The sequence below is a fragment of the Anthonomus grandis genome, chromosome 6 (assembly GCF_022605725.1).
Source record: "Anthonomus grandis grandis chromosome 6, icAntGran1.3, whole genome shotgun sequence".
Classification (NCBI taxonomy): Eukaryota; Metazoa; Arthropoda; class Insecta; order Coleoptera; family Curculionidae; genus Anthonomus; species Anthonomus grandis.
In genome coordinates, this window is record NC_065551.1 from 4,638,412 (window position 1) to 4,651,783 (window position 13,372).

General features: G+C 31.9%; 1 protein-coding gene across 7 annotated transcripts in view; it reads left to right on the top strand.

Annotated features, from left to right (window-relative positions):
* The window catches only part of LOC126738014 (kinesin-like protein unc-104), a 227,573-nt gene that overhangs the window by 198,181 nt on the left and 16,020 nt on the right, over window positions 1-13,372 (top strand). For all 7 annotated transcript variants that reach the window (XM_050443167.1, XM_050443170.1, XM_050443171.1 and 4 more), the window contains 2 exons: window positions 10,629-10,892; window positions 10,955-11,088. In XM_050443167.1, the coding sequence (XP_050299124.1) occupies window positions 10,629-10,892; window positions 10,955-11,088 (398 nt within the window). The remainder of the gene's footprint in view (window positions 1-10,628; window positions 10,893-10,954; window positions 11,089-13,372) is intronic.

Below are 13,372 nucleotides of genomic sequence, written 5' to 3' on the forward strand. Positions count from 1 at the left end.
TATCCTATGTATTATTATGTAATGGTTTTTCGACGCCACTAATCTTTGTTTATGTTATACGATGTTATGTTATATGGTGTTATGTTATATGTTGTTTATGTTATATGATGGTTATCGAGGCCTCTTATCTTTGTTATTTGATATTTTATGAACCGACTTAAAGAAGCCGCCGAGCAAGAAAATGTGACAATCTGATGTAGCATATTTTTGAATCTGAAGGTCTTGTTATTTTAAGCATCATAGATTGCTTGAACTTGAAAAGGATTACATATTATGATGACTACTGAAAAATAGATTCAAGTCTCGGTGCTTAGACTAAAGGCCGCTCATTACCTGCCTTGTAGATGTTTATTATTGAATAAACAATAAATAATTTGAAAGCGATAATGAAACATTATAACACATGTATAACTAAACTATCAAAGTAAACAAAACAAAAAACTTATGTGAAATGCTCGGCTACATGGAAAAAACCAAACCAAAAAATCCACTTGTAAATGCTGTGTTTAGCATTTTCAAACAAGTATATTTTAAACTTAAACCAATAATAAAACAGTTACACATTAATATAGGGTATAATATTAAACTAAATAAAACATAAAACTAATGCAACATGCTTAGTAACATGGAAAGACTAAACTAAAAATTGCTATTTAAAAACCGCATTTGGGACACTTTTTTAGATTTAATTTGTGATCGTTTTTCCGTAGTAATTTGACCCGCTTTAGAAAAAGTGCGTTCACCGTGCGTGGCCGGTATACAAAGACGTTTTATATATTTATAAAGAGTTGGATACACGTATCGTCATCCATACGACCATCCCAGCGGATCATCTTGACGGTTAATCAAAGATAACGATCCAATCCTATAATAGCTGCTGCTGTAGGTTTCACTTCTTGAATTAAATTACTTAGCTTTGTCGAAAAGTTACCATTTTGTTGGCGGTCTTAATTGCTCTTTCTGGACATCCTGGGTCGGTGGAACTTTAGTAATTTGCGAAACATTAGTCTCGGAACTAATTAAACTGGGGTAGATACAAGATAATTTTTTCCTTAACATTGAAACACAATTATTATATTTTCTTTCGTTTCTAAGTCCATATAGTTTAAATCTTGGATTTAGTACAGTCCATTCTGTGAAAATTTCATTATCTTCCACATCCTGAAATCTTTTGAAAAAATTGTATCTAAATATTTCGAGGACGGCTTTCAATTCTGGTTTTTTAACTTGCATATAATTTTCCTGGATATGATGATAAATAGCATTAACAAATATCAAAACTTTAGATATTGTGACGTTTTTTTCAACACTTATCTCCACAGTAATGTCTTTAAAAATTTTCAATAGAACCACCAGTTTTTCCAAAATAAATCATTCTTCTGTACTTACTGTATTTAAGTCGGACTTTTCTAGTGCTAATGTAGAAATCAGTGCATCTTTTATTGTTATTGCCCTTTCAATCATATCCAGTGTGGAGTTCCATCTGGTAACCACATCTTGTTTTAACTTCAATTCTGGTAACCCCATTTGATTTTGGATCTGTTTCAATTTTGCAAGAGCGGCCGAACTTTGCTGAAAAAAGGTTACAACGGCTTTAATTTTAGTAATAATAACACTAGCGGCAGTAGCCTTTAATCTAAATATTCTGCACTAATAGATTGAGGGAGTGTGCGAAACAGCTGCCTGACTTCCAAACACCGTTTCTTACCGCTGCTAGAATATTTGCCGCATTATGGCTGACAACACAGACCACTTTCTCGTTTGTTTCGAATTCTTCAAATTTTGCTCTTAGAAGGGCTGTTAAATGTTCAGCAGTATGCCGGTCACTGTATGAAAAACAATCTATTAGGTGGGATTTGAACGCAAGATTATCATTTTCTTCTAATCAATAGTGAACATTTATGGCTGTATAATTTTCATTGATTATCGAGGTCCATGAATCTGTTATTCTGTTGTCACACTTAGGGAATCAACAGAATTCAGTTGCCCCTGTATAAATGATCTAGTTTTTTCATACATTTGCAAAATCAATCCTTCAGTTAAAGTTTTCCTAGTCGGTACCTTATAGCCGGGAGCAGCCATTTTCATCAGTTTAAAAAATTCTGGATCTTCAACTAAGGAAAATGGATAATACCTTTTAACAATCATGCGCAACAACTGACAGTCCAATTCTTTGCTTTTATGTATTGACATCGGTTTGGTACTCGTCAAATAAGTCGATATGTCCGTTTGCAAAACCGGAGGCGACGGTTTACATTTCTTAGGCTGACTGGCGCCGCTGCTTGTTGAGGGTTCTAAAAAATATCTACCCTTACTATGATCCCAAGCACGCTTAAAAGTTACCATATCTAGTACCATTACTTACAATCATTATTAATTTGAGATTTTTCGGAATGTAAATGCTTGGAAGTTGTTGAATTCTCTGTGTCGCGAAGAGAGGAGGATCTAGTAATTGGAATGGTGGACTGCATTCTTTTCATATGCCTATTTAAGTTTCCGAGCGAATCTCCGGAGATCGAAAAAAAATGCTTACAGTAGCTACATTACTATACGCATACATTACTATCATATACTATATTACTATATGCTACATACATACTCTATTATTATCATCGGTTAAAACCTCAAAGTGCATCCACACATCACTACGTTTTTTTGACATTTTGAATATAAATATAAGAAAAATAGGTCAATTGATATTGTATCAGACTCCAGACAACACTATTCACTATTTAACCCAGAAAAAAATATTTAAAAAATAAACTTCTTGAAAAGGTTATGTACCTGTAAAATTCCGAAAAGCGATCAGACGGTGTATATTGTCAGTATTGTCTGTCTATTGTATAGCGTACGTGTAAATAAAAAATTAAATAAAATACGTTCATAATATTTTTGCCGACGTCGCACAGTGTGGCCGACTGATAATCTAGGGGAACTTAATTAAAACAGTTTAATTTTTTTTTTTAACTATTAAATTCATTGGTTTGAACTGCTAAGTAATGTTTAAAGTGATTTTGTAGCAATAATTGTCTATAGAGTGGGTGTTTCTGATGAAATAGTTTATTTTAACACAATAATACCAAGGTGTTAATTCTGAAAGAAAAAAAAAGACATTTTTGTATTATATTTGTGTGTAAATATTTCTCAAATTTGATTTGTAATAAAACTAAGATAAATTAAAGATAATTTTTTAATTAAATTAACCTCAAAATTATGTTTAACACATAAATGCAATTTTATCAATATTATGTACATAGGTATAAGCAAAAATAAGCAATATAATACTAATAAACTCAACTAAAGACCGCTTTTTGTAAATAGTTGTACCTACATGACATATAAATAACAAACAAAGAATATACTATAACAGGTAAATATAACAGAATGCCTTAGTAAGTTTACTAAAAATAAAATTGTAACAAAATATGTGCAACAGAAATAAATTCAGATATTTTTGCTCCAAGGGATTGCTGCATAAATAAAACTACAAAATAACAAACAAAATAATTCAACGCAATTCTACAATGCTAAAAATAATAAATAGATATTCTATTATTTTAAACTAGGAACTGCTGTCTGAGTCATTATCTTCACCACTACTAATGTTACTAATGATTCACTAAATTTAAGTTCTTCAAGCAATGCAAATACTTCCCGACTAATTTTTCCTCTTTTTTTAGTATTACTTTTGCGAAGGCTTGTAATGTAAGGATCAGAGGATATAAGTAATCTTTGAAAAAGATCAGTGTTTGTGTTAAGTCTAGAATCTTTTCTTGTAAACAGTTCACGATACTTTCTTTGGTCTTTGTTCCTCGCCTCTTGCGCTTCCTCGGAAAGTTGCCCTATGGGAACAAGGCAAGAGGCAATAATATCTTTCCCATGAAATAAAACCTTATGCACGGTACTAGGCATGTAATACCAAGGGTACTCCCGTAAATAAAGGTTTCTTGTATCCTCCGCATACTTATCAAATTTTTCTGGATTAACGGCAAATCCACAATTAAGCGTTTCCAAAATAACATGAAACTTTTGGATTAATTCCAAGCTGATTCCCGTTATTTCAGAAGATTTTTGAGCATTTCGGATAAATCGTCGGGAAGTATTTCCATCGTTCGTGTTTCCTGCCTGTTGTGTAGGTACATCTACCAAGAGACCCATTTCTTTTTTAAATCTGTCTTGAATATATTTTTTTCGGTCTGCCACCTTTTTTTTATTTTCTTCGCCTTTGGTTTGCCAGGTTTCAATTTCAATTCTATAGGCTATATGCAGGATGCATTTCATGAATCTGATCCTGCAGTGGAGTGGTGACAAACCAAAAGAAAGACATTTTTCATTCACTTTTTTTTGAAAAATTTTTTCGGGGTTGTTCATCTCTTTGGGAGATGCACCACACACAAAGCAGCATTGTGAAGACGTATATGTTGACAAAGCAGAACAAATTTTGCCATCAATCATGCTTAGCTGAAGCAAGGGCTGAACTAAAATGACTTTTGTTTCCCAAAAAATATTGATAGATTTAAGATTTTGTATTTGGTTTTTAATATTTTGTACCTCAGCAGTTATTAAATCGGATGTTTTTTTAGCATACACTAGTTTTATTGGTCGGCAGTATTTGGTCGACGAGGGTGTTCTATTTTGCCAAAATATTTTTTTTGGGCCTTTCTCTTCAAAGTATATTTGAAGAGGTACCAAAGAAATACTAAACATGTTCTCATCCGAAGCACCATCCTCCAAAAATATATGTCTGTAACGTTTCTGTTGAGACCCATCACAACCCCATTTAAAAATAATGGTCATGTCTTTGGGAAGATCAAGGTGCTGGAAGATACTTTCTTGGCAGAGAACCAATCTTTTAATCGTGTGATCTACTAAACTCTGCAAACTTACTTCTGCTCTTGTCTCAGAAATAGAAATTTCTGATGGGTAGCACATTTTTTTTGGCTGTTTGGATCATTTTATAGGATGGGTACATATTTTTGGAAATTTGGTTAGACTGCTGCCTTATAAGGTTATATTGATAGGTAGATAAATTTGCATCGATTATCATTGCAAGGGCTTGGTCAGGTGTTATGGTTTTTGCCTCATTGTCGGTTGAATTTATTATTTTCTTCAATTTGGTGCCACTAGAGGAAGAACTTGAGGAAAGTTCTTTTATTAATAACGCTGTATCTCTTTTGCCGATTTGAAATTGACTCAGTTCGTTTGCAACTGCTAATACTTCTGGAGAAAAAGACTCTGTTAACTTTCTAGCTTTCTTTTTTTGGGTTTTCTTGCAACAGTCCTGAAAGGGTTTTGATGGTCTTCCAGGTTTTTTATCGGATTCTGGGACTTCTTTAAAATATGTTTCAAAATCCACGTTTTCATTTAACCATTCACGATATTTTTCTAAGAACCTAGCTCGATTGCGATAGCTTTTTTGCCATTTTAAACTAATAAGGTAGCATTCTGTAGCGACTTTGTTATTAAAAGATGCCAGTAATTTCTTACTTCGAATGTCCTGTTCCAAAAGTTTCTACTAATGTTCTAAAAGTTTCTTTCTTGTTCCAAAAAAATAACCTCCTGTTAAAAGGAGCAGATAGACGCAACATTTTTTATATATGCCCTTTAGTATAAACAATGGGCTTTATTTTGACCATAATTTGAAACCCACAATCGGCGACACTCGAAAGATTTTTCATTTAAAAATTTCAGTCGCTATTTTAAGATCTTTGTCACTTTTTTAAAATTATAGTTTTTAGAGTACAATTAAATCTTATAAAAAAAAATATGTATACGTACCTCTATAAATGATGTTTAAAATATCACCAAATTTGTTTAAATAAAATGCACCTGTACACAATAACACAACGCTGAACTAACTGATAAATACTGCAAGAAAAGTCTATTAACATTTTTATCAATGTTTACCTTATCTTTTTCCTGTGTTTACATTTTTTTTTAATGTTTTGCTATAAATTTGGGTTGGTCGGATATCTACCAATAATAATACATCATTATTTTATTAAATATTATTATTATTTTTTTTTAATTAAGTTCCCCTAAATTATCAATCGGCCACACAGTGCGTCGTCATAGTTAACAGGATTTTGACTTAGTCTGCACGTCCAAAAAATATTTTAATTTTTTGGACTAATGACCTCTCAATATAAATTATAATACAGGTATCAAATTCCTGGTAAAAATAAACTTTTTATAAACGTTCGCATCTATCCGTCACGTCGGTTGGCTGAGTTGGCTCGATTCGGTCCCGTATTGTACCTTGGAACTGCGAAGGGCAAATCAAATAGTTCCCGTGAACTAGTCATTTAAGAAATGGGAACTAGTTCATTTCGTTCTGGGTAAGGAATAGTTCATTGGAACTAGTTCGTTCACGAACTACACACCTCTAATCGGAGCTTAGAACATTGAAAGGTTAGAATTAGCATTGTAACTAATGACCGTTTGTTTACTTGCAAGATCTCTGATGCAATGATGCCAAATGCTTATGATAAATGGCAAAAACACACTTTATAATATCATAAAATTTTGTCACATTTTTTGATAGGCGCAAAATAATACTATTCCTCTTTAATAAAATATGAAGCATTTTTTTTCATAAAATTTGATAAGATACTAAGAATATAAACAATATTACCGTTTATGAACTCTTTATGCGTTTTTTTAACGTGCTTCATTAGAGTAAAGGTACTTATCTAATAAAAAGCATTTTTATGAAAATGAAATATTTTATAATTATTATAGATTTCTTAATATAGTCGCCTTCGCTCTTATCGTGCGGGTTCAAAGGTCACCACATAATATGAATCAAATTGAAAAATCAGTGGCTGCCAAAATGTTATTTCCTTGACAGTTTGATAATTTATTGAACGCCGTCATGTGACATACTAAAGCCGCGTATACACCTTAGATCGTAATTATTAACTGACGTGATGCCTTTAACGCCGTAAAAATGTCTGCGGAATACTACGTATCCGAGATTCGACATGTAAAACATACGTTGGTTATTTCCTTTCATGACGTGAAAAAGCCCATAAGTATAAAGCCCGTTGGGTATACGCCTCATCGGTATATGCCTAGAATCCCCGATATTCTGCTAAGTTGCCAGACATAATATTTACTTTTCTTTTTTGAAAAATTTTCCGAAATAAACGGAATTCTCAATAACAATTTTTCTTTACGCAATAATATCTAAATCTAAGCATTTTATATTTTTTTATGAGAGCAAAAATGCCTCCCTAGTCTTTCATTAAAATTATACATATTTCATTTAAAAATGGTTGTTACCTAAATTTTTGAGAAATTAGTATACGATTTAGCATGACCCTACGTATGTGCATAACATACTAATTTGTCGATTTCAGGGCACAGCGTCTAATTTTTAACGATTATTTGATCTTGTCTTCTTCTTTGTTTATGTGTGATTGTGTTTTTTTGTAATAATTATTGGGAAACTATACATTTTGGTACAATGACAAACAATTAATTTGTATTGTGTGTGATGCAGTGCAGTCAGAGACCAGAAAACTACTTTCTTTGTTTAAAGGCAAGTTCATGTTACAATCTCACTTTTAAAATGACATTTCAATTTTATGATTTATTATTTGTCGTTCGACCCAATCTATACGTTGATGCACAGAAAAATAAAAAAGTTGTGTTATATTTTCTTTTATATCAGTTAAAAGTCAAAAAAAGATAAAAAAATAACTAAAAAAAAAAACTGGTGAATGTGGCGGGCATTTCTATTTCCCAGGGCATTCACCTATTTATTTACTTAGCTTTTTTTAAAAAGATAAATACGAGGGGAGCTAAAACAGTTCTTTAAAATGTCGTTTTCTTATGAATATTTATTTATTTACACATTACAAGGCAAAAAAAGATTGAAACTAACTATTAAAAAAATGGAGAATGCGCCGGGCATATCTATCTCCCAGCGCATTCACCAATTTATTTACATAGCTTTGTTTAAAAAAATTTTTTTTTTACTTTTTAATCATACCTAAATAATAAACGAAATGCAAAAAGAAAACTAATTATTTTAATAACGAAAAAGAAAATAAGGGATTCCTTAGAATGTACAAGAAGAAGTAGCTAAAGCGCTTGGAATTAGTTTAAGAATGGTGCAAAAGGTTGTATATGAAAACAAGAACAATCTTATTTTCAAGCAGGAAACAAAGTGTAAAAGGAAGAAGCCGAAGACTGAAGATTTAAGTGGAAAATGTGTAAAAATGAAGTAACAAATTTGACTAAAAAAAGAAACTAATTATAACTATCATTATCACTAACAGAGTCGGAAAACTCTTCGTCATTTTCCGAATCATCTTCAAATGGAGCAATGATCAATGGTTCAACTTGGATATCGAGTACTTTTTCTGTATTCCACCAGGTTCTAATAATGTTTTCTGTGTGATCCACTAATTTCCGCCAATACTCCTTTGTGATGTGATTCAATGCCTCATTCCAAACAGCTTCAACCTGGTCAGATCTAAGCCCAGCACCCACATGCTTCTCATAATAAGATTTTGACCCTGCCCATATAAGCTCAATGGCATTAAACTGACAATGGTATGGTGGCAATCTTAAAACTTCATGGCCATATTCACGTACTATTTCGTTAACAGCATATATTTTTGGTCTTTTCAGCGATTTTGCAATTGAAAGAAGTTCGGATTTTAGCATATATGGCAAGGGATTCTGATTTTCTTTTACTAACCATTCATAAATTTCGCTTTTTCTCCAACTTCCATTTGGTTGTTTATTCAAAATTCTTGAATGATACGACGCATTGTCTAATACTATTAAGGAAGGTTCTTGCAAGTTCGGTATTAACTGTTCCTTTAACCATTTTTCAAAAATTTCGCAATTCATATTGTCATGATAATCCATACTTTTAGACTTAGAAGAAAAAATTAAACTTGCACCTGGAACGAATCCCGTTGAAGACCCGGCATGTAAAATAATAAATCGTTTTCCCTGACCACATCCTTTTTTTCTTTTCACGCTTTTCACAGATTCATCTTGCCAAGATTTTATTCCACTCCCGTTTGAAAATATCCAAATTTGATCTAAGAATACCACTTTCCTTAACTTTGATTTTTCATTTTGTGTATATTGTCTTAAAAATCCTATTCGTTGGCTCACAATATTTGGTAATTCACACAAATATCTTCTATTGCAGTCCTTTTTATAGCGAAAACCTATGCTTTTAATTAATTTTGAAGCAGAAAGTCCAATTTCCAAAGTGCCGCGTTGCTTTAAAACATCCCTCAGAAATGGCAGCGTTATATTTGTTTTTAGCCTATATAGTTCATAAATCCTATCCCTTACTTCCATTTTTACACATTCACTTAAATCTTCAGTCTTCGGCTTCTTTCTTTTACACTTTTTTTCCTTCTTGGGAATAAGATTGTTCTTGTTTTCATATACAACCTTTTGCACCATTCTTAAAGTAATTCCAAGCGCTTTAGCTACTTCTTCTTGTACATTCTTAGGCAACCCTTTATTTTCTTTTTCGTTCTCGAAGTAATTAATAACATTAAGTACCATTTTTTTGGCTTGAGGATTTAGAAATCCACAAAAAGGCTTTTTCTTTTCCATAATTTGAAATTTAAATTATCTTGTGACAAATAATGTCATCCGTCAATCAAAACGAGACAGGTATGTTTGTTATGAAAGTAATTGTTTTAGAACCACTGACATTTATCATTTTATCTTCTTTTGATACATTAACGCTGCATATATCTATTTCGTTTATCTGATGCGTTGTGGTTAAAAAACGTTGTTGCGCAAATTGAAATGAAACGTAACTACAAAAGTTTGTCGTTTATAATCCGATACACCCGCACGATAAGAGCGATTTTGACTATAGTTTTTATTATTCTACATTTATGACGACGGTTGGCCCTTGATATGAGGTTATGACAATATCGGTATTTACTTGTGAAAAGATCGTCGTAAATCGCCTTTTTCATGGTGCGGCACAAACAAAACAAGTTTTTACTATCGTAACAGTTCACAAAAACACTGAAATGACTCAACCTTTTTCCTTTTTCAACCAAAAACTAAGGAAAAAACACAGAACTTCACAAATGCCAAATGTAAACACAAAGCCGTTTGTCAAGATAACATCAGCTTTTGCCTGCGGGTTGCCATTTCAAATTTTTTAGACGCGGTTTTAGGAATAAGAATTTTAATTTTTTTGCTTTAAAGATGTTATTTTTGCGCTTAGAATAACATATATCTATTTCTACTTTTTATTCTTAATCCAAAAACTAACATCAGTAAGTTAAATTAACATTATTATATGTAGCTGACAATTTGCTATTTTGAAAATACGTGTAAACTTGACAACAGAGAATCAATTAATAAGTTTGTAAACAAAACACCCCTCTTACCCCTGTGCACATGTTTAACTCAAACAAAGTTGTTTTTGTTGTTTACTAATTCTAGCCTTTCAATGTTCTAAGGATCGGATTAACCAAATGGACATGCACTAGTCAAAGAAACATGTGTTATCTTATGTATATGATATTTTTTAAATTTAGTTTGTAAAATAAGTAAAAAATAAATTTCCTCATATTATTTGTAACTAAGTATTAATTTTAAGATACATCGTTTTAATCTCTTTTCAGGAAATAATGACCCCGTTTACGAATATACTGACCGCGAACGACAGCTGCTCAACAGATGTGTCCGGTTGATCCAGGGGAAACCCCGTGATCCTAAAGACATTAAAGAGAAGGAAGTGTCCAGTCCCACCGACGAAATGACCGATATGAGCGCCAGCATGATTTCGAGCGTCATGACAAATAGTTCAATCGAATTATGTTCTCCCGAGCGTACCCCCCTTATTGGGGAATGTGCACCGTTCCCATCTATGCAGTTATCCACGCCAGGTAATCGGAAACCTAAAATTTCTGTTTTAAATTTTAAAAAATTATCCAATATTTATTTTCAGGTCCTAAAGCTGATCCGGAATTAGTGCTTTATGTTCCTGATATAGAAGAAATCAGAATTTCGCCAGTAGTAGCCAGAAAGGGGTATCTTAATGTTTTAGAACACAAAACACATGGCTGGAAGAAACGATGGGTGGTAAGTACTATTTTATAATTAGTTAGTAAGTTAATTAAAATTTTCATGATTTTGCTGTTTTCCAGCTTTCCTTAGGTTTAGTTTCAAGGGCCAGTCGTTCTAAAATTAGTTTAATTAATTAAATAATAATAAAAATAAATGCATGCATTTTTTCTGTAAGATTTTTTTTCCTAAAATTTTGAAATTCAAGCTTTTTTGTTTAATAATAAGATATGAAGCCATAAATATTATATGTGTGAATTTCACATTAAGCATGGCTTGTAAAATACTAATATCAGAATCGTGTAGATACTAATCCTTAATTATTTAAATCTCATTGTGATTATATTTAAGTACTTTTTTGATTTTATTTGATTTAAGTGCTTCGGTGCTTTATTTATTCAAAAGAAACCAAATTCATACTAAAAGCACATCGTCTTACATTGATATCATTTTGGCTTCTACTTTGATGTATAACTTACGTTATACATCAAAGTAGTTAAGTAATAAATACTATTTTTTAATACGCTTTTATTAGGTCGGGTTGTATCTATGTTTATATGTAACGGAATCTTTGAGCTTAATTTTCACTGGTTTCTAAAAGTCTGATCAACTTGAAACTTTGCACGCGTATCAAGGTATGCGACAATGCAATAATTTAATAACAGTTTCCCATTATCCTTATTAGGACTGCCAGAATTAATAAATTCTTTTTTATTTACACTGACATACAAGTTTGGTTAATGTTCAAAAACAGTATGTGATCAATGACATTTAAGTGGGTCTGTCTATAGTTGCACGGAGAGCCAGCAGAATTTTGCTTAATTGGACGTTAAATTTATTGTATTTATCAAATTAGTATGATTATTCAGTTAACATTCATTTTATCGATTTTAATAATAAGAGTATGAAAAGTTGAAAACAGGCCGCCGTCCCTGAAAGTATCCAAATAATGTGAGATGCTTTCCACAAGATAATAAATAATAGTTAAAAAAAACTAAAAGAACACGCTTTGCTAACGTTGCTAATCGAACTGAAAAGTAGAAAATAATTTTTAATTGCAAAGAGTTTTTATTACAGTAGTAAAAGGTCAAATAATCAATCATAATTAATTACCTCAAATAAAAATCATAATAAAATTTAAGTTATTAACAGAATAACTCAAATCAAAGAAAAAGCGTGAGGTGCGCGATATATTAAATATGACAATTATTCTATTGGCAACTATCTATAAGAGAAGAGTTATGAAAAGAAGTAAAATGCACCCCACGCTTTTTACTTTGATTTGAATTATTCTGTTAATAACTAGAATTTTTTTATGATTTTTATTTCAGTTAATTAATTATGATTGATTATCCGACTTTCTATTGTATTAAAAATTATTTTAAACATTAGGTGTACTTATTTAGTAAAGATATATTTCAAATAAGAGATATAAATGTCAACCCCGTTAACGTTATATTATACATACATACATACTGCATCAGAAAAATATACAAACAAATTAAAGATATCGCCAAAATTGAATATTAGATCAAGTTCTTATATATATATAAAGTCATGGTCCAAACTGAAAGGGGGTGTAGGGGTGCCTATTTGGAATTAAAATAACCCCCTATGTTGTTATCCGATTTTTGATGGTTTAGAAGTTATAGCTGTTTTTCACTTTTTTGCTATACTTTAGTTCTGGCTTAAAATAATATATTTTTTTAGTATTTTATTTAAAAAATGTCAAGTCTTTTTAATAAAAGTATATCATAAAAAAAATTTGTAATATCGCTGCAGCAAATCATGTTTAATTTTTTTGTGGTTTCTTTAAAAACAAATTTTACCGTTTTAATGAGGCACCACAGTACAGAAAGGCGCGTGTTGCAGCCACATTCTTGCCCGTAATTCCAGAGACACATCTTCGAAAAAGTCATAAAGTTGGTGTTCTAAAAAATCTAGGTAGCTCTCTCCATTTAATCTGATCGGTAACTCGAAAGGGCCAATCAGCCTACCACCAAGAATTCCTGCCCACAAATTTACACCAAATTGGTACTGGAAGCGATCTTGCCTTATTATTCTCGAATTTCCTACAGCCCAATAGTGAAGATTGTGAATATTAAATATACAAAGTCTTTGAAATGAAGACTCATCGGACCACAAAATGCAGTCAAAAAAGTCCGGGTCTTGCAGACAGCGTCGAAGCATTTCTCTGCAAAATGCTACGCTAGGCGCGTAGTCACGGGGTAAGAGGGCTTGAACACGTTGCACGTGGTATGGATGCTGGTTGTTCCTCCGCAACATGCGATGTATCGTAGCT